General features: G+C 50.7%; 2 protein-coding genes across 7 annotated transcripts in view; one reads left to right on the top strand and one right to left on the bottom strand.

Annotated features, from left to right (window-relative positions):
* Positions 1–19136, top strand: part of JAK1 (Janus kinase 1) — a 62446-nt gene extending 43310 nt beyond the window's left edge. Inside the window, exons 7-25 of one of the 2 annotated variants that reach the window (XM_062003224.1) lie at positions 485–827; positions 2290–2463; positions 3412–3569; positions 4237–4360; positions 5812–5998; positions 7732–7838; positions 9044–9190; positions 9767–9854; positions 10410–10537; positions 10890–11025; positions 11451–11602; positions 13057–13207; positions 13790–13884; positions 14002–14194; positions 14759–14883; positions 15533–15705; positions 16092–16209; positions 16462–16572; positions 17441–19136. In XM_062003224.1, the coding sequence (XP_061859208.1) occupies positions 485–827; positions 2290–2463; positions 3412–3569; positions 4237–4360; positions 5812–5998; positions 7732–7838; positions 9044–9190; positions 9767–9854; positions 10410–10537; positions 10890–11025; positions 11451–11602; positions 13057–13207; positions 13790–13884; positions 14002–14194; positions 14759–14883; positions 15533–15705; positions 16092–16209; positions 16462–16572; positions 17441–17542 (2812 nt within the window). In that variant the 3' untranslated portion in view covers positions 17543–19136. Of the gene's footprint in view, positions 1–484; positions 828–2289; positions 2464–3411; positions 3570–4236; positions 4361–5811; positions 5999–7731; positions 7839–9043; positions 9191–9763; positions 9855–10409; positions 10538–10889; positions 11026–11450; positions 11603–13056; positions 13208–13789; positions 13885–14001; positions 14195–14758; positions 14884–15532; positions 15706–16091; positions 16210–16461; positions 16573–17440 lie in introns of both variants that reach the window. The other variant, XM_062003223.1, reaches the window with a different exon arrangement.
* A 1088-nt stretch (positions 19137–20224) lies between these two features.
* Positions 20225–24757, bottom strand: part of RAVER2 (ribonucleoprotein, PTB binding 2) — a 33113-nt gene continuing 28580 nt past the window's right edge. For 3 of the 5 annotated variants that reach the window (XM_062003775.1, XM_062003778.1, XM_062003777.1), the window contains exons 13-14: positions 24316–24444; positions 20225–20762 (exon numbers count right to left, since the gene is read on the bottom strand). In XM_062003775.1, coding sequence (XP_061859759.1) covers positions 20637–20762; positions 24316–24444 — 255 coding nt within the window. In that variant the 3' untranslated portion in view covers positions 20225–20636. The remainder of the gene's footprint in view (positions 20763–24315; positions 24445–24757) is intronic. The other 2 variants (XM_062003779.1, XM_062003780.1) reach the window with 1 other exon arrangement.

The following is a 24757-nucleotide window of genomic DNA, read 5'->3' as shown; positions in this document are numbered from 1 at the left end:
ATCCAGTGGCCGACCGGACGGGAGTTACAAGTTCCCACGCCACTGTTCCTCAGTGTGCCTACCTAATCTTGTCAGTAAGGTGATGTATTAGGGAGCTTGATTGTGTTTTTACTTACTGGAGGGTGTTTGAAATCTGGGCAGGTAGTGCAGGCAGCGTACCAATGTGTTGGGTACTGGTTGACTCGCCGATCAATTCAGGGTTCAGGAGGTTGCGAAATGGCAGGGTTGTGAAGTGGCAACCTGATGAGAAAACCCTTAGGATAAATTGTGTTAGTGATTTGAGCAGCCTGTATCCAGCTGATAAGGTCATTATTTCAATTCCTGTTGGCTATTGATGCTCTAAACCACTGCTGCAGTACCAGCTGTGTGGTGTTTTACTGCATCTCGTTCTCCGTGTCTTTCAAAATAAGGTGACCGCACGTTTTAAAGAGTTACAAGCTTTGGAGACAACAGTATTAACACATAACATTGTTTTTCTTTCTAGTTACAAGCATTATATTCCTGAAACTTTGAACAAGACCATCAGACAGAGGAATTTCTTAACCAGGATTCGGATCAATAACGTTTTCAAGCATTTCCTTAAAGAGTTTAACAACAAAACCATTTGTGACAGTAGCGTGACTCCACGGGATCTGAAAGTTAAATACCTATCAACGATGGAGACCTTGACTAAACATTATGGAGCTGAGATTTTTGAGACTTCCTTTTTGCTGATTTCATCTGAGAACGAAATCAACAGGTTTAATGGTGGAGACAACGAGATCCTCCCACTGTATGAAGTCATTGTAACAGGGAACAATGGAATTCAGTGGAGGCTCAAGCCAAATGTAAGTGTCCCTTGAGAAATGAGAATTGGGAGATTGCTTTTAGGGGCATAACAGTTTAAAAATGATCATGATTTTCAGACACTGCAGATGAGCTTTTTACTGAGAGGACTTCTTTCATAGGTCTATATAGGGACCTCAGGGGGTCTCTAGCCCAACCCGCTGCTCAGGGTTAGCTTTGAGATCAGAGCGGGTTGCTAAGGGCTTTATCCATTCTTCCAAGGATGGACACACACCACACAATCTCTGTGGGTTGCCTGTTCACCAAGAAAATCAAAGACTGCAGCATATCTGTCAGGCCAGACACAAGCCTTGAGAGACTGTCTGTGGAGGCCCTTAGGGTTTGGTGCTCTGTCCTGATATCGAAGCCTGTTAATGCTTTTTCTGCATGTGGCACAACAGGTGCTGTGTTTGCTCATACACTTGTCATGAGTAAATTAAAACAGAGCAAGATTGAAGCTGAGCTTTTCAGGCCAGTGATGTTTCCTCTGTTGGTCCTTGTTTCGGTGCTGTTAACTGAGGTTGCTTTGCCTCACCTGTTCTGTGCTTTGTGTACATTCATAATCAATGTGCTCTAGGCTTGAAGGCTTAGGGCATATCCCACAGCACAAATGATGCTCGAATGTGTAGCTCTCTCTTTGCTTGCTGCAGTTTCCCACAGTGCTGAGAGCTCTGCTGATAGCCATCTTTTGTAGCATAGAAGGTATTGTGCTTCACTCCATGGAGATGTAACTCAACTATCTCTATCTCTGATGGAGGATTTCTGTTTCAAATGATAATAGTAATGTGGGAGGAGGGAAGGAAGACCTGATGTTTGAGCAGAAAAGCTTGCAAGAAGTGCAATCTGTTTCTTGTAAAGCTTCTGTTTCTGCTGATTTATAGATTATATTTCTTTAAATGCCTAAACCAAAGACTTTAGTCTCAGTGAGAACCTCTTTATGACTAGTAGGAAGCTTTGCTCAGCCTGAACACTTATTTAAAGAAATAGTTACTAATAATTTTCAATACTTATTGACCTGTAAGATGTTCAGCTTCATTGTGGTCTGCAAGCAGAATTTTATCTGCTGTAGGCAGGTCAGGAATGTGGTGTGAGAGGAATGTTGCTCTTACTTTTTGGGCTGAGCTTTGAGAGAGCACTTTAAGTACAAAATGTAAAGGTTTCAGTGTAATCCTTTCAGCCCTACACTGCTACTGAAGTTATTCCTGGCATATCAAGAGAAGTGACCCAGCTAGTAACTGGTTTCTTTTATCCTCATGAAAGCTGTCTGATGGACAGTTCTTGACTGAAGCATATCCTTGCAATACAGACACACTGAGGGTGTAAATGAACTGATGCCTTAGTGCAAAAAATACCCAAGAATAAAAGAGCTGGATAAATTTGGCACAAATGTTTGTTTTAACCTAAAAACACCATGCTAAGCAAAAGAAGTATGTATTTATTAGTATGCTTTCCTCCAAAATATAGTATGTCCAGACAGAGAAAGAGAAGAAGAAAAAATCTGATGGCAAAAGCAAAAAGGATGAAGAAAAACTCAAAATTCAAGAGTCCTGGAACAACTTTTCCTATTTTCCTGAAATCACCCACATTGTCATCAAGGAGTCTACAGTTAGTATTAACAAGCAGGACAACAAAAGGATGGTAAGAACCAAGCCTTGGCTAGGTTTCTCTCCCATGGGAAGCTGGAGTGACACACTTGGTTTGGGGCAACAGGTGATGACCTCTTTGTGGAATGTTTTCTAATGGGAATCTTAAATAACAGTTGAATATGCTGTGCTCAACACTGTACAGATGCAAAAGTGCTGGTTAGAAGAGCAGGTTGTTGAGCACAGTTGTTTTTCTAGACTTGTTAGTGCATATCACCACTGCCTGGTGACCTTCTTGATAGCTTCTCAGCCTGTGGCCTTCCTGTGTACAGCTTGAGTAGCCAAAAGCAGTGTCAAGAAAGAGTGGTTCAGCAAGGATGGCAGAGTGGGAGAAGAGACAAATGAGGAGAGGAGAGGAGAGGAGAGGAGAGGAGAGGAGAGGAGAGGAGAGGAGAGGAGAGGAGAGGAGAGGAGAGGAGAGGAGAGGAGAGGAGAGGAGAGGAGAGGAGAGGAGAGGAGAGGGGAGGGGAGAGGAGAGGGGAGAGGAGAGGAGAGGAGAGGAGAGGAGAGGAGAGGAGAAAGGAGAGGAGAGGAGAGGAGAAAGGAGAGGAGAGGAGAAAGGAGAGGAGAGGAGGTCAGTTTATAGATACTCAGTTCTTCTTGCTGTAGGCAGTTAGCTGTTAGAATTTGGAAAGAAAGGAGCTGCCAGAATGTCCTTGGCTTCAAATTCAACGTGACTGCCCCAGCCCTGCATTTCTGGTGTTTCACAAAGGCTGGCACAAGAGTTTGCCTGTCAGAGCTCCCATGGGATTACAATGAGAAGCCACGCTGGAGAGTGCCAGTTTCTAGCCAGCAATGTGTGGGGAGGATAGGGTGTTGGCTCCTTAAATGTGTATGTTTTTCCTTAGCCAATTTCTGCAAAAACTTGCTGGATATTAAAACATTCCTGAGATATTTTAGTGGAAGTGTAAGAATGCTTGACTAAACCAGCTCTTTGTTTTAGGAACTCAAACTGTCCTCACACGAGGAGGCCCTGTCCTTTGCGTCGCTGATAGACGGGTACTTCAGACTGACAGCAGATGCTCACCATTACCTCTGCACGGACGTGGCTCCCCCCCTCATCGTGCACAACATAAAAAATGGGTGCCATGGGCCCATTTGGTGAGTAAAGTGTTTGATTCTTCTGTTTCCACTTCAGTGATTAGTCCTCCCATCCTAGCCACACGGTTGGTTGAAGCCGTTGAGGAAATGTGACACTTGGAAGGTTGTTGGTTAACAAAAGGATGTGCAGCAGCTTAATGGTTCTAATGATAATGTGGTTATCATTATCACTGACTCTCTCCACATCACATCCACATCTCTCTCCACATTTATAAGCCCAGTGTTTCCATGCTGTTGGAGTATTTTGAGGCTTACTTCACTACTGGCTCTACTGTCAATGGAAAAGGTGGGAATATTCTAGGGAAACAAAGCTGAACTCTTGTCTGCACTAAACCTGGGAGCCCTTGCTGGGAGGCACAGAGCCTTTGGGGTGTTTTTAAAGAGCTAAAGCAGTTGTTTTCTTTTCTGCCCACTTGTTTTTGGCCGTTCCTTTTATGCCTGAGGGTGCAATGCAAAGAAAAGTGAGAGCTTTCGTGTGCACCTTGTTAATGTGGGCTCTCCCTATTAAGCATGCTAAGAGATTAATAACACCATGTTTTAATAATGATATCAATACCTCCAAGTTGTTCCCAATCTGGGATTACTCCCCTGTGTATTTACTAGTCAGAGCTTTTGGCTGCAGCTGCTCACTTGCTGGTTTTGCTCATTCGCACGTTGACTCTTTCAGCACGGAATACGCCGTCTCCAAGCTGCGGCAGGAAGGGAACGAAGCAGGGATGTATGTGCTCAGGTGGAGCTGCACCAACTTCAACCACATTCTCATGACAGTGACTTGTCTGGAAGGTTCAGAGGTATGTCAGGTGTGGCATTGCCAGCAGTGATCTGATAGGAGCTGAGGGTTAGCAGCGCCCTGGAATCCCTGTTGATATATTTATGGTCTTTAGGGCAGACACTCTTATCTTGGTTTCAGGGTAGATACTCATAGCTTCATTTTCCCTGGACTCCTGTGCTATCTCTAAAAACACAGTCTATCTACACATAAGATTCATTACATCCAGGACATATCCATTCATAGCAATAGAACAGTGTGTGAACATGATTGAAATTAAGCTTTGAAACTCCCGTGGTGTAAGAATGACACACAGAATTTGTCACTGCAGCTCACCTGATGTTTCATGAGCACTGCTTTGACATTTACACTGATAGGCATTTAGTTACATGACTGTGTTTCTGCTGACACAGTATACAAGAACAGTGAATGCAAAGAGTTGTCTTTATGTGTAGAGCATCACAGTTCCTGTGTGCCCTACTTTAGGTGGTGCTGCTCTGGCAGGGGGGTTGCACTGGATGAGCTTTTGAGGTCCCTTCCAGCCCTTAAGATTCTGTGATTCTGTGACAATATAAAGTGCTTCCCCTAGGAATAATAATAACCTAAACTGCCCTCCTTCTCTTAGGAGAAAATGATGGTAGAATGATGAGCTCAAGAAAGGACGTTGGAAACAAGAAACAGCAAAATACTGACTTGGGAAGAACGGTCATGTCTTAATATTGACATTTGGATCATCTTCTGTAGGCATTAGCAAAAAGCCTGTATGATCAACACTGTCTTCTAACACACAGGGCACCTGGGACTTTGAAACAAGACAGGAGCTTTGTCTTGGAAACTGTTCAACCTCATTGCCAGGCTTAGATAGGAAAGAGAGGTGATGTGAAGCTGCAGTACGTAGAGGGGAGGAAGCAGGAGCAGAGGGTTGAAAGGATGTGGGCTTGGGATAGGTAAGGACAAAAGCTCAGTCATTCTGCCTCAGTACACTTGAGTGAATTTGAAAGGTTTGAACAACAGCCTGAAATGTTGTTTTGCTTGTTGAACAATCTGGATTGTGAAATGGAGTTTTGCTATTTTAAGTTGACATTTTGAAACCACAGTCCAGATTCTGCAATTCTTGACCAAGTGAAGAGGAGATTCCTCCAGAAGAGCCAGGGCTTCTGCATACACTCAGGCTCTGCAAAACACAGAAGCTCTAGTGGGACTTTGTAGGTGACTGCATCTTTTTGTTGCTCATCTCTCACTCTGTTGTTATGAGCCTTCCTGGGGCTAAAGGTTGTAGGAATTTTAGGGCCTTTTTCTACTTCCCTGGAGTTTGAATCTAGGACCCTAGCTTAGGAGCAAGGGAGTAACATGGGATTCCAGACATTTTTAGGGAGCTTTGATGGCTTCAATGCACTCTTTCACTTTGATGATTCTGTTTTGCTGCTTCTCCCATCCCACCCCCACCTCTTTCCCACCCCACCCCAACTGCAGATAATAAATAATTCGGTCCAGTACAAGAACTTCCAGATTGTGGTGAAGAAAGGCGAGTACTTCCTCCATGGTTCCAACAAGTCTTTCTCATCATTAAAAGAGCTGATGGATCATCTGAAAGGACAGATACTTCGGACAGACAACATAAGCTTTACACTGAAGAGATGCTGCCAACCAAAACCAAGAGGTAGTCTATCCTTTAAGAGAGGCAACAGCCTTTGTTGTTGAAAGGAGACAAACTCCAGAAGCAGGAGGCATTCTCGGTGTCTTTGGCTCGTTCTGTATTCTTGTGTGAAGCCCTTTTGACACATTAAGTTCCTTCCTCCTCTGTGGAGGAGCAGCCTTGCTAAGAAAAACCAAAAGCAAGCACCTTGAAGAAGGTTTTAGGGGTTTCCTTTCGATGTGAGAAGCTCAGCACAGGATGCTCAGGGGCTGCTGCTTCTCACGAGCCTTGTTTGTGTTGAACTTTTCAAATGACCCCGAGAAAAGGTCTGGCTTCCCTTTTTTGCACAGCTGGCCCTGCAGTATCAATGACAGAGGTGTAGCTCTGGGTTTGTTTAGAAAGAAAATGTCCCAGCTGACTCAGAGTCATGGGCTGAAATGCTGCGGTGACATGGGCACCATATAAGGTTCTTCCTCTGCTCCTCCGAGTCACGTCCGCGCGGCACGGAGCTGCCGTGCATCACGTTGCCTCCCTCCAGCAAAAGAGGGTTGCAGCCCACAGTGGTTGTGTGGCAGCCTTGGCTTTGAAGCCTGTTTGCTCTCATTAGGAGCTGTTGTTTACTCTATTAATCTCCATGAAGGAGCAGGGAAGGCTTGCTCTGCAACTGCTGGCAAGGGCAGCCTCGCGCTAAGCGCATCTGTGAGGTCAGATTTGAGAGGGCTGGGACAGTCGTGCATTTGTTGAGCTCTTCATGCCAATACTTAGTAAAATCATGTGCTGCATACTGCAAGTGCCTTGCAGCTGAATTTTGTGTGAAAGAGGAAACACAGTGGTGTGATTGTGCTGATCAGATGATGGTTTCCTGTTAGAATTCAGGGGAATGACTGAGCTCCGTTAATTACCTGCTTGTTCTGGCAGATTTAGAGGAGAGAGCTCTGCAGACAGGTACTGAGCTTATCAGTGCTTTGGAAAACACTGGTCATTGTCTGGAGCATGGAGACATTACACTTTGTGACAGTTTGGTTACATTTTGACAGCTGTATTTGGAATAAACTCAAAGTGCTCCAGGAGCTGACGGCTCACTTCAGCTTTTCACTGGCACGTGGGAAGGACAGATGCACACAGGCATCTGAACCATTGGATCACAGGAAACACTGCCTGCTGTCAAACACAGGAAGAAACCTTCTTGTGCAAGGGTTTGGATGTACCCTCACCTCTCCCTGGCCAGAAGCAGTGGGGAGGAAGCACTGGCCTTCTGAGTCTTTTCTTTCTCTGTGCCTCTCATTCCTCAGTGTAATTCCAGTGCTCTGGAAAGAACCTGTTAGTATTTCCCAGAGTGGAAGAGATTTTTCAAGGAGGTAAAGAGAGGAACTGAGACTCCTGCTGCCCCTTCCCCGTTTGCACACTGGGGAGGAGACATACCTGTTGTTATACCTAATGCACAGCAGAGGTGTTGCTTCTTTCAGCCGTGGGTATTTCTCTGTGCAACAAACACCATTCAGTTTCTTAGTATCAGCCCCAATATTAAGAATAATAACCTTGTATATGGGGTAAAAAAATGATGTAGCTCAGCTTTAGTGAATTCTCTGTTGAGGGAGCAGAAGTTAAGTCAAAGTTTCTTCTTTTTGTAACTTCTCCCTGTTCACGTGGGGATTCACCTCGCAGTGAAGCATATGCAGTGATGCTGCTGACTGAGAAGAGTGAATGCAGTTACCTTTAAAAAGTCTTAATGAGTATGTTCTCTGCCTGCCTTCCAGAAATCTCCAACTTGCTAGTTGCAACCAAGAGGGCACAGGAGTGGCAGCCAGTTTATCACCTGGGCCAGCTGAGTTTCCATCAAATCCGCAAGGAGGAAATCACACAGGTAGGTACCTGCTGAGCTCTGTTTCTCTCCTCTAATCAAAGCAATGTGTCAGCCCACTGTACCTGGTCAGGCAACACAAAATCATCCCATCCATCCTCATTTCTCCTCAGCAAAACTGAACTTGAGCCTTTATCTGTGTTAAAGGCTCTTACTGCAGGATGTAAACGTTTGCATGTCTTTTGTGTGGCAAAAGAAGAGAGGCTTGGGAGTAATGCCTTTCACTGGAATCAAGCTGATACCTGAGGAATTTTCTCCTGTGTGTGGAAAGAGATGCTTCTAAGGTCATTCTTTAAAAATCATGAAAACCTTTTAGAGCTGTTTTTCCCTATCTGGCTTCTTGCTGAATGTGACTGTGCCTTCTAAAGCCTGAGATGTCAGAGAAACGGGCAACTTGAGGCTTAAGATAATATCCTACAGTAAAAAGAGTAAGGGTGAAGCATTCCAAAGCTCTGGAGAGTCTCAGCATTCAACAGCTTGTGTTCCAGACTGATTCAGCACCCGAATTTTCTGCTAGTTGTCTGCAGTTAATGGTGCAGGTGCCCTGAATCCACTTCAGCAAGCGCGCAGTGGCTTGAGTGCACATATCACACGTCCTGTTTCTAAGCAGAGCCGGTAAATCTTGCAGTTACCTTCTTCAGGTCAATAAACAAAGGTCTGGGATTTCTTCAGGATGCCATCACTGACCAGGGAGGACAGATAGAGATGGTGTCAGTTGGTTTTTGATTGGTATATTTACAGTCAGCATGCAGGCTTCCTGCCAAAAAAGATCCCGAGGTGGAATCCTCTGTGATTTAGGAGGAAATTGCTTTCCCAAACAAAGTATTCCATTGAAGTATTACTTCCTGTGACTTTTGGAAACACATTAAAGTTTGCCTCAGCAGCAGCTTACTGTAAATAAGAGGCCAGTTATTATTTATTCATTTGGTGTTTAGTCTAATAACATTAAATCACCCTGAACCTGTTTGATGCTGAGGGAGATGTAACAGCCCTTTCATACCAATGGAGTTTACAGAGACACCACTAAAGCTGTCCTTGGTTTCCCACTGTAATGCTTTTAAGTGTTACATGCAGCTGGATGGAGGTGGAGGGCTGAGTCCAGTCTCTGCTTGGAGAGGCAGAATGGAATGCAGATGTGAGTATTTGTGTCAGTTACACTTGTTTGCTTCAGTCCTGGTTTGAAAATCACTTGGTGTGTTTTGTCTCAGGGCGAACATCTTGGAAGAGGGACGAGAACACAGATTTACTCAGGGATTCTCAACTACAAAGATGATGAGAATGAAGGCTACCAAAATGAAAAAGAGATTAAAGTCCTCCTCAAAATCTTGGACCCCAGCCACAGAGACATTTGTTTGGCAAGTGGTTTTGTCTGTTGTACCGCAAGTACTGGGGCCTCACCGCGTTGTACGTGGTGAACCACAAAGAGCCTTTAGTTGTGTATGTAGTGAGGGAAGGGGAAAATGCTGAAGGACTGTTTTAAGCAGTCAAGCCCTTGACAGCCAGGGTCTCACAGCTGTGGCAGAGCCACAGGGCTCAGGGAGGGTACTGCTGCCTCCCAGACATCACCTCTGCCTTGTGCCTTGTGCTGTCACCAGTTCTGGCACGACGTGGCCGCGGGGAAGTTACTGCATCTGCATTTTGCCTCATCATCTAGTAAGGGTGGCTGATGTGTCCCAGGGGGTGTGAGGGCCTGTCCTACACCTGGCTGCAGGGGTGCAGGGAGGAGCAGTGGTTGCTTGCATGACCCAGTGACCAGCCCCAGGTCTCTGCCAGCACTGCACTGCCCCGTCCCTGCAGCGGTGGCACATCCTGACCCACGTTGGCCCTTTCTGTTACACAGCAGTCTTTGCAAATGATTTTGTCAGTGCCTGCTCTGTACTTGTTAAACACTTCCAGCAGCTGAATGGCTCTCCTCTTCCTCTTTCTAGCAGGCATTCTTTGAAACAGCAAGCATGATGAGCCAGGTATCTCACAAGCACATCGTCCTCCTCCACGGAGTCTGCGTCCGTAACATTGAGAGTGAGTTCAGCACCCACCTCTGTGGGCAAGGACAGGGGGGCAGATGGGTGGGCAGCCAGTGGGGCAGATGGATGGGCAGCCAGTGGGGCAGATGGATGGGCAGCCAGTGGGGCAGATGGGTTGGCAGCCAGTGGGGCAGATGAGTGGGCAGCTGCTGCCTCTGGGTTTTTCAGGGCAGCCAGAAGTGGAACTGGGAACAGCAGGTTTCCTTTTTGATGCTTGTCTTTGACTGAGTGCCTCACAGAAATGGTTCCTTGAGGTCAGAGTGGTAGTGTCAATACAAACCAGGCTCTGGCAGAAGTTGCTTTCCTGGGAATAGGCTCTGCCCTGTAGTATTTGAAGTGCTTTGCTCCAGGTTTGCTGTTCATTTACTAGGTAAAGCCACTCCTCTTAGCGTTTTCACTTGGGCTCTTTGAGCACTGAAATAAACTCTGAGAAAGGCAAAATAAAGACATAAGCACCTTGCCTGGGGCTGGGGTGAAGATGGTAACAGGCCTATTAGATTATCCAGACACCCCTTATGGCAACACTGACTTGATGCACTTGACTTTGTAGATATCATGGTGGAAGACTTTGTGGAATTTGGGCCTCTGGATCTGTTTATGCGTCGCAAGAGTGAATTTCTGACTACCCCTTGGAAATTCAAAGTTGCCAAGCAACTTGCAAGTGCACTGAGCTACTTGGTAAGAAGACACCTTGACAAGGGCATGGCCAAAAGCTGCTGCAGTGGCTCTGTGTGCATTGGTAACTGATGGCTTTCCTTTTCTCAGGTGGAGGGGCTGTGCAGTCAGCGATGGTGCCCTTTGTGAGAAAGGAATATAATCTTGGTCTTTTTTATTCCAAAATGCATCAGCTCTACAAGTACAAACAGCATGTGCCCCTGCCTCTGCTTTCCCTGGTTTTTCTGCAGGCTCATTTCTCCCAAGCTGTGTTGTTGAGCTCCAGCAGTGATCCCCTGTGCCACAGCTACGTCAGAGCGCTCGCAGAGCATTGCTAGCTCACTGCACTCACTGCTCTCTTCCTCCCTTACTGTAGGAGGATAAGGACTTGGTACATGGAAATGTGTGCACTAAAAACATCCTCCTGGCAAGAGAGGGAATTGACACTGAATATGGGCCTTTCATAAAGCTGAGTGACCCAGGAATACCAATAACTGTGCTGTCCAGAGAAGGTGTGTTGCATTTCTCTTCAGCGCGGTGGGGACGGGGAAAGGAAGAAATGTCATTTATACCAGCTAGAAATGGCTCAAGGATACAAGTAATTGACACTTCCATGGATCTGAAAACTACATGGAAGTAAAGGAGTGTTGCTGGTGGTGGGTGCCTATCAGCTTCTCTTTAAAAGGTCACATTAAGCCTAGTGAAGCAGTCTAGAAGGAACCTCAGTCTCTGGGTGGCTCAAGGCCACGAGCTTGTAAAAGCCCCAGAGACATCCCCCTGAGAACAGGGGTTTTGAGAGTGAAGATCTCCCTGAAACTGGACAACTAGTGCAGCTGTAGTTTATTTCAGTTAAGGAGCTGTCAGACAAGAATAATGAGTTTGGAAGGCTGCTCTTTGATGCTGAACTCCAAGGTGTGCTGGTTCTGTTTTACCCCAGAGTGCGTGGCGAGGATCCCCTGGATTGCACCTGAGTGTGTTGAAGACTCCAAAAATTTAAGCATTGCAGCAGACAAGTGGAGTTTTGGTACAACACTGTGGGAAATCTGCTACAATGGAGAAATACCCCTGAAAGACAAGACATTAGCAGAGGTAAAACTGTTGGATAAAGCTTCCCTTGACTCCACTTTGGTGCTTCAGTTCTCGTACCCAGTTGGAGTTGCCTTTGGCTTCCAAGCAAACCAGTTCAGCTGGACTTGATAAGGGGTGGCTCCATCTGAATTGCCACAGGTTGCAGCAGGAATTCTTGTCCTTGCTACAAAACCTGCTAATCATTGCTCCCACCTCACCTTGGTGGGGACTTTCAGAACTCAGCATAGGGACAGTTAAAGAGAACTGCTGCTGCTCTCACATCCATCCTTTTCTAACCCCTGGGGCCAGTTATAAGCTGACTGAGGTGCTTATATCTTCTGGGTATGGGTTCAGAACTTCCCTCCTGTGGGACACCATTGTTGTTCACTCTTACACCTAAAATACATGTCAGTAACCCCCATTCCTCCTTACTGCTGGCAGATTCATCACTGCCAGAGGCCCTCAGCACATGTTCTAAATGTGCTTTTCCTCTCTTGAAGTGTTGGGAAGGTGATAGAGCAAGGCAGCTGCTGCTGCTCCTCTGAAGCAAATGACTGAGTACTTGAGTCACTGCCTGAGTTTTAGCAGGAGGTGGCTGAAAGGAACTTGCTGGCTTGGCTCCAAGTGCTTTCCTGCATGTGGCAGGCAGCCAGGGTCCTCCTGCAGGGCCTAGGACATGTGCCAGCCCACCCTCATCCCCTCTGCCCCAAAGCTGCCAGCTGCTCAGGGTTGTGAAGAGCAGCCAGTCCTGGGGTGTTTCCTTGGCAGGCACTTCCACTCAGCCATTTGTGCTGCTGCATAAGTCATGTGGCAAACCTGGCAGAAAAAAAGAACTTCTGAAAGGAGGAATCTTCAGCATGTTTGAGAGACTTTGTGTGGTTTAAGTGGTTGCTCCAAACTACACCAGATTCACAGAATTGCTTGGGTTGGAAAAGCCCTTGAAGCTGATCAAGCCCAAGCTCACAGTGCCAAGCCCACCACTAACCCATGGCCCTCAGCTCCAGGGCTTTGGGATCCCTCCAGGGCTGGGCACTCCCCCAGCTCCCTGGGCAGCCTGGCACAGGGGCTGACACCCCTCTCAGGGAAACAGTTCTGCCTCAGCTCCAATCTCAACCTTCCCTGGAGCAGCTTGAGCCTGTTTCCTCTTGTCCTGTCACTTGTTACTTGGGAGCAGAGACCAACTCCAACCTGACTTCCTCTCAGGTAGCTGCAGAGAGTGCTCATGTGCCCCCTCTTTGTCCAAGCTGAACACTCCCAGGGCCCTCAGTTGCTCCTCATCAGACTTGTGCTCCAGCCGCTTCACCCAGTAGTAATTCTGTGTTGGTAGGAGGTGGCTGGGGGTTAGTGCTGAAAAGGAAGACTTCCTTGGAGAGGTTAAGGAAAAGCTCACAGTGAGTTGTGAACCTAACATCTTCTGGGTTTGTTCAGTTAAAAAGCTGAAATTCATGCTGAGCTTCTCCCTTTGCACCTTGCAGAAGGAGAGATTCTACGAGGGACACTTTGTGTTGGCAACACCATCGTGCAAGGAACTGGCTGACCTGATGAAGCAGTGCATGAACTACGACCCCCACCAGCGGCCCTTCTTCAGAGCCATCATGAGAGACATCAACAAGCTGGAGGAACAGAGTGAGGCCTGGGGGGGCTGAGGTGTGGGTGGGTGACCCACCCCTGCTGCTGGCTGCACTGTGTCCTGTCCCTGCCACCATGGAACTGTCCCTTTCTAGAGACGAGTACAAGCAGGGCCCGTGCCGAGTGTGTGCCTGCAGTTGTGTTGGTGTTACTGCAGTTTCATTTGGTGGCTCTGTGTTTTATGCAACAGTCTTGGAGCTCCATGAGATTTCCATAGGATCAGAGCAGAGTATCAACACAGGTAGCTCTGCTTCATCTTATGCTGAAGTGACTACAGAGCAAGCAGGCTCCAGGCACAACTTCATATCCCATACCTAGTAATAAACAATCGTGTAAGCTAAAACAACCACTCCAGGGTGGGAAATACACCAAGAGAAAACTCATTCTGTCCAGAGGAAGACCCAGGAAGCAGCCCACAGAGTGAGGGAGGAAACTCAGGCATGTACAGATGGAAGGGATCCCCTGTCCAGAAGCGGGCAGGGACAGACACACTGTGCAGGTGGGGCGTGAGCAAGGATGCCTTCAAGCATCCAAACCTAGCTGGAACCTATCTGAGCTGGGGTTCTTTTCCACTCCCAGATCCTGACATCGTCTCAGAGAGGAAGCCTGTCACTGAGGTCGATCCCACTCTCTTTGAGAAGCGCTTCCTGAAAAGAATCCGTGACCTGGGCGAGGTGAGAGCAGTGTCAGCTGAGGGCAGAGCCACAGGAGGAGGCAGCTTGGGAGCACCTCAGGGAGGGCCTCGGTGCTGCTGAGAGCCATCTTCATGCTGTCTTTTCTTTCCTAATTAGGGCCACTTTGGCAAGGTTGAGCTCTGCAGGTACGACCCAGAAGGCGACAATACAGGGGAGCAAGTGGCGGTGAAATCTCTGAAGCCCGAGAGCGGAGGGAATCACATCGCTGATCTCAAGAAGGAAATAGAAATCCTGAGGAACCTCTATCATGAGAACATTGTCAAATACAAGGGAATTTGCACAGAAGATGGTAAATCTTCACATAGAACCTTCAAAGTGTACACTGAAAGTACAAGGGCCTTCCTGTAAAAATGAAGCACTGTAAAAAGCCGGTCTCAGCTCAGCCTTAGGGCTCTGGAGCTCTTTCTTCACAGAAGAGAGCAGCAGTTTCTCTCTGAAACCCTCCTCCTGCCCACTCATGTGCTCAACTAACCTGGATATCAGCAGAGTGGTTGCTGTTCTCACTGAGTCCTTCCAAAGGAAGGGGCGGGTGGGGGTGTCTGGCCCCAGAAACCCAGAGGAGCCTTAGTAGCAGCCCACGTTCTTCACAGAGAGAGCTCTGCTGCCTGCTCTCTTTCCATTTGCAGCAGTGATTGTCCTAAGCTAATACAGAACACTTTAGGGTCAGTAAGTGTCCTGCCTGGGACAGATTCTCCCTGGCCTGGTTCAGTGCCTGATGCAGAGGCTTAGGCTGCAGCCTGGCCACAGGCAGGGCACAAATACTGCCAGGGCTGGGGGCTGGGCCCAGTTACTGGTGTTAATGAGGGGAGAAAGGTCACCTGGCTGCAAATTAAACACACAAATCTCTTTTCAGGAGGAAATGGGATTAAACTCATCATGGAATTTCTTCCTTCTGGGAGCCTGAAGGAGTATCTGCCCCGGAACATCAACAAAATCAACCTCAAACAGCTTCTCAGATACGCGGTTCAGATCTGCAAGGTGAGCCCGGCGCCACAGCCTTGCTCCAGCTCAGTTTGATCAGCTCAGCACCTCATAAAGCCAGGAGGGGAGGGGAGAAGAGGAACAAAACCATTCTCATTCCTTTGTCCCCAAATCCTAAAGCACTATCTCCTGTGCTTCAGGTGCTGCTGATCACCAAGGGAATGATTCCCAGGTTCCCTTCCATAGAAGTTGACTGTGAGAAGAAGTTGTTCCTGCCTCAGAATCTGAAGTATTAGGAGGGAAGGCAGCAGTTAGGAAGGGAAGGAGCAGGAGGAGGTGTGAGTGTGGTCAGCATGTGTCCTGCAGGAGACACTGGGGTTGGGGCACTGGGGACTGGGCAGCTACAAGAAGCGTAGACACGGACTAGTTTGAGCAGCACACAAAGGAGCTGCTGCTGTGGACAAAAGGGTCTGAAGACAGAGGCTGATGAGCTGGAAATTAGAAAACACAAAGGAGAAATGACAGTCTCCACAAAGGGAGGGTGAAGGGGGGGCTGTGTGAGAAAAGGACCCTGGAAAGTAGCAAGAGACAGAGAACTCGCCATGGGAAACCCCAGTGGAGTGCAGGCCTGTGAGCAAAGGAAGCTGGAGAGAAGCAGTGATAAAGAAGTGCAGGAGGGAGCATGAAAGGCTTTGTTTTCTCTTAGGGAATGGACTACTTGGGCTCCTGTCAGTACGTGCACCGTGACTTAGCTGCAAGAAACGTCCTTGTGGAAAGTGAGAACAGGGTGAAGATTGGGGACTTCGGGCTGACCAAAGCCATCGAGACAGATAAGGAATACTACACTGTCAAAGACGACCTCGACAGCCCCGTCTTCTGGTAGGAACCTGCATCTCATCCTCTTCAGCCAGGCTGGGCAGTGCCTTGTCTGCTCCTGCAGACCTGGGCTGTTGGGCATCCTGGAGAGTTTGCCTTGCCTAAATAAAGACACAGCATCAGAGCAGGGAGGAGGCACCTGGCAGCCTGCACTCAGCTACTCTGGTGCCCTTTATTTGTTGCCAGTGGCTCGTTTTCCCACGACTGGTTGGGTTTGGTCTCCAGTTGTTTCACAACACTGCTAACAGCCTTCCCTTAGCTGCCACTTCTGTGGCATCCCAGGCCCTGGGGGCATTGCACCTACAAGTGTGCACTCACTTGGGGCCCATGGGGGTGGCTGTGGGCTCTGGGAGCGCAGCCCCACACCGTCCCGTGCCCCTGTGCCGCAGGTACGCCCCGGAGTGTCTGCTGCAGAGCAAGTTCTACATCGCCTCAGACGTCTGGTCCTTCGGGGTGACGCTGTACGAGCTGCTCACCTACTGTGACTCCGAGGCCAGTCCCATGGCGGTGAGTGGCTGGGGCGGGGGCTGCAGCTGAAGCTGCTGACAGCAAAGGTGAGGGGAAGGAATCTCTTTACCTGAGGGGTCCCGTGTGGTGTCTGTCACCAAGGGGCCTGTACTCTCTCAGCTGCGGCGGCTGCGTGTGCAGTGGCCGCCTCCCGCTGCCCCTCGGTGTGACACCTTCGTGGCCCACGCTGTGTGTGGGGCAGGGGGCCCTGCAGCTCCCTGCCTGCCTGCCTGAGTGCTGCTCTGCCCACAGGAGTTCCTGAAGATGATCGGCCCCACGCAGGGACAGATGACGGTGGCGCGGTTGGTGCGAGTCCTGCAGGAGGAGAAGCGATTGCCGCGGCCGCCCGGCTGCCCGGAGGAGGTGAGGGAGCCCTGGCACTGCTTGCCCGGCCCTGGGGCTGCACACCCAGGGTTGGACAGGCCTGCTGGGAGGAAGCCCTTCACTGTCCCACTTCCCTCAGGCTCCTGTGCAGGGGCTGTGGGTGCCAGAGCCTGTACCCACACACTCCTAGAGCCATGCACGGGCTGTGGCTGCTCAAAGCTGCTGCAGCCACCCTTGGCCCTGCCAGACAAACAGCCCCTGGGAACAGCTACCTGCCAATTGAGGTGGAAATCTGAGGCCCATTCCCAGTATCACAGAATGGTGAGGAGTGGAAGGAACCTCTAAACATCATCCAGGCCAACCCCTGCCCAAGCAGGCCCCACCTAGATCAGGGCACTCAGGAACACGTCCAGGTGGGTTTGGAAGCCTCCACACTCTGCTTTTACAGTTCCAGGTGGCAGCTTTGCCATTGTCTTGCTCTGAAGGAAGCTTTTGAAGCTTCTAGTGTCACAATTAGGTAACTTAGTGCTGCCAAACAAGCTGCTCACCTATGGGAATCAACAGAGATAGGAGAAACAATAGACAGGAGAAATCAGTTGGGAAAGAGTCTGTGTGGTGAAAACCCAGCAGAGGTTGAAGTCTACTTTAAAAAACCACAGCCCTCCTGCTTGGCCTAGTTCCTTCCCTCCCAGCCTGCTGTCAAATCACAACCTTCTACCAAATCACAACCTTCTACCAGAGCAACACCATCCCACTGAGTGTATTCCTCGTCTTTAGCTCACTTACCTGTAGTCCCGTCGGTGTCCTTGGTTCCCCAGTGGTGAGACTCTGCCCCGTTACATTTCCTGGGGAAAGCACTGAGATGTTTCAGCTGTGCCTTAAAGCCTGCTGTGCTTCTTGTTGCCAGGTGGACCAGCTGATGAGGAAGTGCTGGATATTCAAGCACGACGAACGGACGACCTTCCACAGTCTGATCCACGGATTTGAAACGATCATGAGTAAAATGTAACTTGGAATTGGGTTTTTTTATACTGTCAGTACTTTAAATGTGTGTCCAAATAGAGATGCCCAGGACCTGTTTGGGTGGGTTTTTCTTACCTCCTGTGATTTGTACTCTGACTGTGCTCATGTGTGCAAAGGATTCTTTATGGGGTTTATTGTTTCCAACAGTTTCCCTTCTGAGTTTTAGTCAGCAGTTGGATGAGATGAATTAAAAGGTTTAAAAGGTATGGCAGAACCCAGAGCTTCAGCTCCTGTGCTGCTCTTCTTGCCAGGCAGCCTCAGCTCTGGCTGCTCGTGGCCTGAGCTGCCCCCAGCCCCGAGCCCAGGGGCCACAGCCCAGCCCCCCTGCGAGCTGTGGCACTGGGCTCTGCACAGCTCCTCCTTCACTGCCTGAGCTAGGGGATAGAAGACGGCTCCATCCAGGAATTTTTGCTTCTTTATGGGGTTTTGAGGAGGTTAAAAAAACCCCAAACCTAAAAAAAAACCCCTTGGCTGACAAATATCCTTCACATGCACTTAACTGTTAGTAACAAAACAGCAGCAGCTCTGGACTTTTATGCCAGAGAAGACACAACCATCAGCTCCTTGTCCTCAGCTGGCTGCATTGCAGAGCTCTGGCTTACATGGAAAGGAATGGTTTGGTCAATAAACCCACCTGACCAGAAGGTGTGGGGCCGTGGGGATGGCTACACTGAGAAACTCACCTTCTGCATGCATCAGTGTGCTTCTCCCTCAGCCCTCCCATCCCACATTCCACACTGATGGAGCTTCTGTGGCTGCCCAAGGCAGTGCCCAAGGACAGCTTGGATGGGGCTTGGAGCAGCCTGGGCTGCTAGAAGCTGCCCCTGCCCATGGCAGGGGGTGGAATGAGTCGTGTCCAAGGCCTCTTCCAACCCAGGGCAGTCTGGGGTTGTGTGATTGCCCCCCAGTGCCCTTCAGCCTGTAGAGCCACAGCCCCCTGAGAGGGTCTGGGAAAGTAATGACAGGCTTTGGGGCTAGAAAAGGAATTCCTGTACCAAGCAAGGAGGCATTGCCCTGGCTAATTACTTAAAGGAAGCAGTGAGGCCCCAGGCCCTGGCCCTGGGAGACCCCTAACGAGTAATTGTCTAAAGGGGAGGAGTGAGGCCCCGGGACAGGGGAGGAGGGGAACCCTGGAGCAGGGGGGCTGCACATCCCACTCACCTTTGGCTGTTCCTCGGGGCCTCCAGCAGCTCTGCAAAGCTCTTCTCCAGCAGCCTTGCCCTTTGTTTCCTCTGCCTTGGACTCAGAGTTGGGCTGGGACCACCGACACTTCTGTGCCCCAACCCAGCCCCCTGGGGTCCCCCAGCAGCTTCACCTCCAGCTCCCCACAGCCCGTTTCCCACCACACCTGCATCTTGTAAATGCTTTGAGGAGGTTCTGGGTTCTGGCACCAACAGGAAGAGGTCTTTAACCACATCTCTCTCTATATATAATTGTAATTATGAGCTGCAACGAGGTCAGGTTTATTTTTACAGTATTACCTGTTATTTTCTCTCTGGCACCTCTGCCCCTGATTTCAGCCTGTAAGCACTTTGTTACTCTTTATACAAACAAATTAATAAAGATTTGGGTTTTCTCCACCTGTGTGTTTCTCTTTTTTTAACCATAAAGGAACCAGAGGAAGCTCTGAAGCTGAGTGCTGCTGAAGGGTGGGCAGAGCATGCTGGCTTCACAACAGCCCTGCCCTGGATGAAGTGATTGCTGTAGAGGCAGGCCAGAGCTGTTTCCCCCCACAGAAACAGGCTCTAAATGCAGAGCAGCAATTCATTCTCCATGGGAAAGCCCAACAAGGGAAGTAAATGGCAAATAGAAATGGCTTGGATAAAATATTCCAGGTGAATAGATCAGTACAGAGGTGGAGAACGCCAAGAAAGCTGCTTGGGGCTGCAAGGCAGAAAAATACTCCCATCAGTATTGAATAAATGGCTTCTGCATGAAGGGGTGAGGTATTTGGGGTCTGGGCTCTGGCCTCACGCTCAGCACATTCGGTCCAAACGACTGCAAAGGCCACAGGGGATGTCTCAGCAGGTACCTGTCACTTCCACTGCTCAAGTCACAACACCCAAGTCTTCAGCTACAAGGATTCACAGCAGAAAAGACTCAGGTGAGAGCTGCTTCAGGAATAAGCTCCAGTCTCTAAAAGGGGAAACTGAGTGGAGCTGGGAACCAGCATCTGTGGGGTGGCACCACTGCTGAGGGCCCAGGCTGCAACAGCCACCAGGCGATCCCTTTCCTAGTGTGAATCCCTCATGCCGCAGGTGCTGGGGAAGGGAGGGCTGCAGCCAGAGCGAGGTTGCTGTGCTCCAGGAGGCTTTGGAATGCAGCAAATCTCCCAGTAAAGATGCTTGGGGAGGGGGAAAAAAAGCCCAACCACCAAACCCACAGTGAAGAGCAGGAAGGCTTAAAGCCATCACCCAAGGAGCAGGATGGTGTTGCTTCTGCTCTGCCTCACCCAGAGGAAGGCAGCTGCAGCCCCCCAGGCTGGGGGCTTCTCCCACTCTGGGTTGCCAACAGCAGCAGCAGGAGCCTCTGCCATGAGCATCCACACGCCACAAATGACCCTGCAAGGACAAGCTGTGGCTTCTTGGCCCAAAGGCAGAGAAAAGCTCCTTCATTGTCCTGGTATGACGGATGCAAGTCAGCAGAGGGAGGCAGCATCTGCCTTTTAACAACCATTTATTGAGAACACCACAGAGGCTCTGGTAATACATTTGGTATAGCATCATCTCCACTCCAGGATTAAGAGCAGGTATTAAAAATATAAAGGCTGTAAAATGCAGAACTCTTAATCCTGGAGAAAGAAAACAGAGACTGAAAGAAAACCCCAAAGCTCACCTTCTGAGTTACAAAAATAAGGACCAAAGAGTTCACTACCGAGGCTCCCCGTGTTACCTTCTCAGAGCCAGGCCCCGGGGAGTTATTGCTGCAGCGGGGCCGCTGCGGGCGGGACGTGCCGAGCCACACGGGCACACCGCGGGGCAGCCGCGGCTCCGGCGGCGCTCACAGCCCGCGGGACGGGACGGGACGGCTGGCGGCCGGGGGTTAAGGCAGCGCCGAACGGCGGCGGGGCGGGAGGGCCCTCAGTAAACGCGCTTCTTCTTGAGCGAGGCCTCGGCGTAGGGCCCCGGCGGCTGCGGGCACGGCGGCTCCGCCTCGCCCGGCCGCGCCAGCAGCGCCGCGCTGCGCTTCTCGCTCCGCGCCGCCACCTGCGGAGACACGGACAACGCTGGGACCCCGCGCCCGGCCGCACGCCAGCGCCTGCGGGCACCCGCGGCCTGGGACACTCACAGGCTCAAGGGGGGAAGGGAGCGGGAGAGCTCAGCCGGTGCAGCCCCCTGCCAGAGCAGCACCCACAGCAGGGCACATGGGACTCCTCCAGCTGGGTTGGGATGGCCCCAGAGATGGAGCCTCCACAGCCCATCTGGGCAGCCCCTGCCAGGGCTCCCTCACCTCAACAGGGAACAAACTCTTCCTCGTGTTGCTTTGGAACCTCTTCTGTTCCAGCTTGTTGCCCCTTGTCTATCGTTGGCCATCCCTGAGCACAGCCTGGCTCCAGCCTCCTCACACCCACCCTTCATGTAACCATGACTGAGCTCACCCCTCAGGCTCCTCCACGCTGCAGAGCCCCAGCGCCCTCAGCCTTTCACCACAAGGCAGATGCTCCACTGCCCTGCTCATCTCCGTGTCCCTGTGCTGAACTCCAGCAGCAACCTGTCCTGGAACCGAGGGGCCCAGAACTGGACACAACATTCCAGGGCAGAGTCTCAGATGAGGGATCTGGGGCTGTTTCACCTGGAGAGAAGGCAGCTCAGGGGAGATCTGCTCACTCTACAACCACTTGCAAGGAAGCTGTAGCCAGGTGGGGTCAGCCTGCTCTCCTTGGTAACAAGCAATAGAACCAGAGGAAACAGCCTCAGGTTGCCCCAGGGGAGGCTCAGGCTGGATGTGGAATTTCTTTGGGGCTGCCCAGGGAGCTGCTGGAGTCACCTGGAGGGGTTTCAGAGCCGGGTGGGTGCTGCACTGAGGGCAACGGGCTGCTGGGTGATGGGGCTGGGACAGAGGCTGCACCCCATGAGCTGGAAGGGCTCTGCCAGCTGAAACCATTCTGTGATTCTGTGACCAGGAGCTGCTTCCAAGGGCCTGGCTCCTTCCAAGGGCTCTGAGGGGTGAGTCAGCAGCTGCCCCAGGGCCTGTGTGAGGGAACAGGGCCAGGGACCCCCACGAGCACAGGGACAAAGCAGCCCACAGTGTCACAGCAGCCACACACAGCTCCATCCTCCAAAGGAAGGCACCCATGGGCCACTGTGCATTCCTTCCTTTACTCCCAGAATGGGTCCAAGCGCCCTGCTGGTGGTGTGGGTTACAGGGAACCATCTGCTCCTTGCAGGAATAAGTCCACAAGTGGTACTGGAGTGAAGGAGCGCACAGTAAAAGTTCTGTAATGAAAACTTCAACAAAAATGCCTCTCTGTGACACACAGGCAGTCCCCAGGGCCCCAGAGCAGGGGTTCTGCTGAGGGCTCGGGGCACGCCGGGCTGAGGCTCAGTCCCTCGCTGGGACACTGCGCTACCTCTGCACCCACAGCACAAGCACATGCCGCTTCAGAGCCTTCTGCCCTCATCACTCCCTCTGCTCATGTCTCCTTTTCCCCCAACGTGGCATTAACTTCATTACCAAACAGCTTCAACGGTTGCCTTGTTCTTCTAAAGGACCACAGCACCTGCACCAGCCACCTGAACCCTCACCACACCCTGCTCAAGGACACTGCACGTCCTGGGTTAAGCCTGGCTCCTAGATCAGAGCATTCAAGAGTTTTGGTTCACCTTGAAGAGTTTAGAAACCTCAACACATTTTGCAAACCAGGCCCCTAATTCCTTGAGTCCCTCAGAAGAGGAGCTGTGCTGACCCAAGGGCCTGAGCCCAGGCAGCTCTCAGGAGTGTCCCCTGCTAAGCCACACTCACAACTCCAATCACTCTCTGCTAAGCCCATCTCATTCTAGTGTGGCCTCAGGACACAGGAACCAGCTTTCCCTGTCCTCTCCTGCACCTCCAACAGCCGTGGGCACATCACACGTGTGCTGTGACCCTCAGCCCTGGCTCACAGGGAGCAGCGCTGGTGCTGGTGGCACAGCCTCGTGGGGATCAGCCTCTGTGGCCTCTTCACTGGCATTTATCTTTTGATTCCAGGCATGGGAAAAGGCCCTTGCTGTGCTGCTGGCTGGTCTATGCCCAGGGACCAACTGCTCTCTCTGCCTTTGTGGCACCTGGCATTAGGACAAACTCGTGAGCAACCCATTCAACATCCCCCCCAAACACGAGCATTCTCTTTAGACTGGAGAGGAACTCAAAGGTATCATTAGCTCAAACCCCAGACTATCTCCTCTCATTACCATCTCACTCTGTTCCAGTCAGAGCAGAGCTGTTGGGAGCCTCAAAGCTCCAGTTTTTGCTGCACAGAGCTGGAGATTCCCCAGCCTGTGGTGAGCTGCTTGGCCAGGGCCATCAGCAGAGCCTGGAGACACGGCCTGGCTGGGAGTCACTAACAGCCCTGGCTCTGTGCTCCAGCCAAACATCCTCCAAGCCCCAGGGATGTCATGCCAAGTCTAAGAGGGGACTTTGAGGATGCCAGAAGGTGGCTGAGGCAGGTGGGTGTGCAGGGCCCCGGGCCCCACGCTCACACACAGACACTCTGCTCCCCTCACACACACACGGGGCTGGAGCTTGGAGCCCAGCTGGGCCTCTCTCCAGCAGCAACACACTCGCCCACAGCCTCACCAAAGCAGGTACTGGCTTTTGAGGTCTCTGCCATGCACAAGAAGAGGAGTGATGTGATTTACCTACAGCAGAGGGGAATGGAGTCCTCAGGACTCCTCAGGCAAGGAGAAGTCCTTGTTCATACTGCACAAAGCTCTCAGCCCCCCATGGTATCCAGCCTCTTGTTAGCTCATCCTCCTCTGAGCTGGTCCTCATGGCTTCCACAGCATTTCCCCATCCCTCTCACATCTTTTATGGATGCAAACTGCCTGCTGGGTGTACCAGACAAAGGAGGCTGTGCTGGGGGAGGCTGGCTGAAGCAGGCTGCATCTGCCACCTGTTACCATTTCAAACGAAAGCCAATGGTTTTACTCCCAGCATCCAGTTAAAGACTTACAGAGTGGAGGCTGGAGGTAACCTGGAAGCTGCCTTGACTTGCTAACTCCAGTTCAGGGCTTTTATCCCAGTGGCTCACTGCAAAACACCTGCAAGCTAGGCACAAGAACCCCCCCATGTAAACTACCTTTGTTGGCTTCCTACTTTATTTGCCTCCTTTAAGGTACTTTAGTGTCTAATGGAAGCTGTGGCAGTGCTGGGGTAAGGGTGGAACTTGCTGATCTTGAAAGGCCTTCTCCAACCTCACCAATCCTGTGATTTTTGCAGGTTCACCCTCACAGACCCATCTTCCCATGAGATCTGTTCCAGCCAGCCAGCCCTTCTCCTGGGGAGTGAGGAGCCCGTCACTGAAGGGCTGCCACTGGCTCCCCCTGCACAGCCACTGCTTCTGTTTACCACATCCCCCAGGGACAGTGTGTGATCCTGAGCACCTCAGGGTGCTGAGGAGCAGGGCTGCAATGGGGAAGGAAGCTTTGCCTTGGCCTGTCGTGGGTCCAAAGCCCAGCTGGTGGCAGCACAGGACAAACCTGAAGCGCTTCCAGCAGCAGCAGCAGCAGCAGCAGCAGCAGCAACAGGCTGGGGGGTGCTGTGCTGGCTCTCTCCTCTCACCTTATGTAAGGGGTTTTGTGGAGGATGCTGCGAGCTGCCTGGCTGGTAAGATCCCTGGGCTCCACTGTAAAGTGTGGGCAGAACCTGCAAGCAGGTATTGTAGTCTGGGTAAGATCCACTGGCACATTCCTAAATGCAGAAGGGGATCCAAGATCAACCAGGAGGTGCAAGAAAATCAGTTCAATAACTCATGCTCACTTGCTGATGGTAATGAGCACTCAGCAGATGTGGAAACATCTGAGTCACACTCAGGTGCTACAGGGGTGGGCAACTCACAGCAGCTCAGGCATGCAGCAGATCTCGAGCAACAGGCAGGGTCTGGGGGGTGCCTGACTGGCTTTACAGCATCCCTCACAAAACAACACCCCTCGGGCTACAAAGTGGCCTGAGCAAGGACCAAACCCAACAGACACACTGGGGAAATGCTGCTCCTTCAGAGGAG

This window comes from Colius striatus, chromosome 10, assembly GCF_028858725.1.
Source record: "Colius striatus isolate bColStr4 chromosome 10, bColStr4.1.hap1, whole genome shotgun sequence".
Classification (NCBI taxonomy): domain Eukaryota; kingdom Metazoa; phylum Chordata; class Aves; order Coliiformes; family Coliidae; genus Colius; species Colius striatus.
The sequence above is the reverse complement of the archived record's forward strand: the minus strand, read 5'-3'. Positions and strand labels throughout refer to the sequence as shown.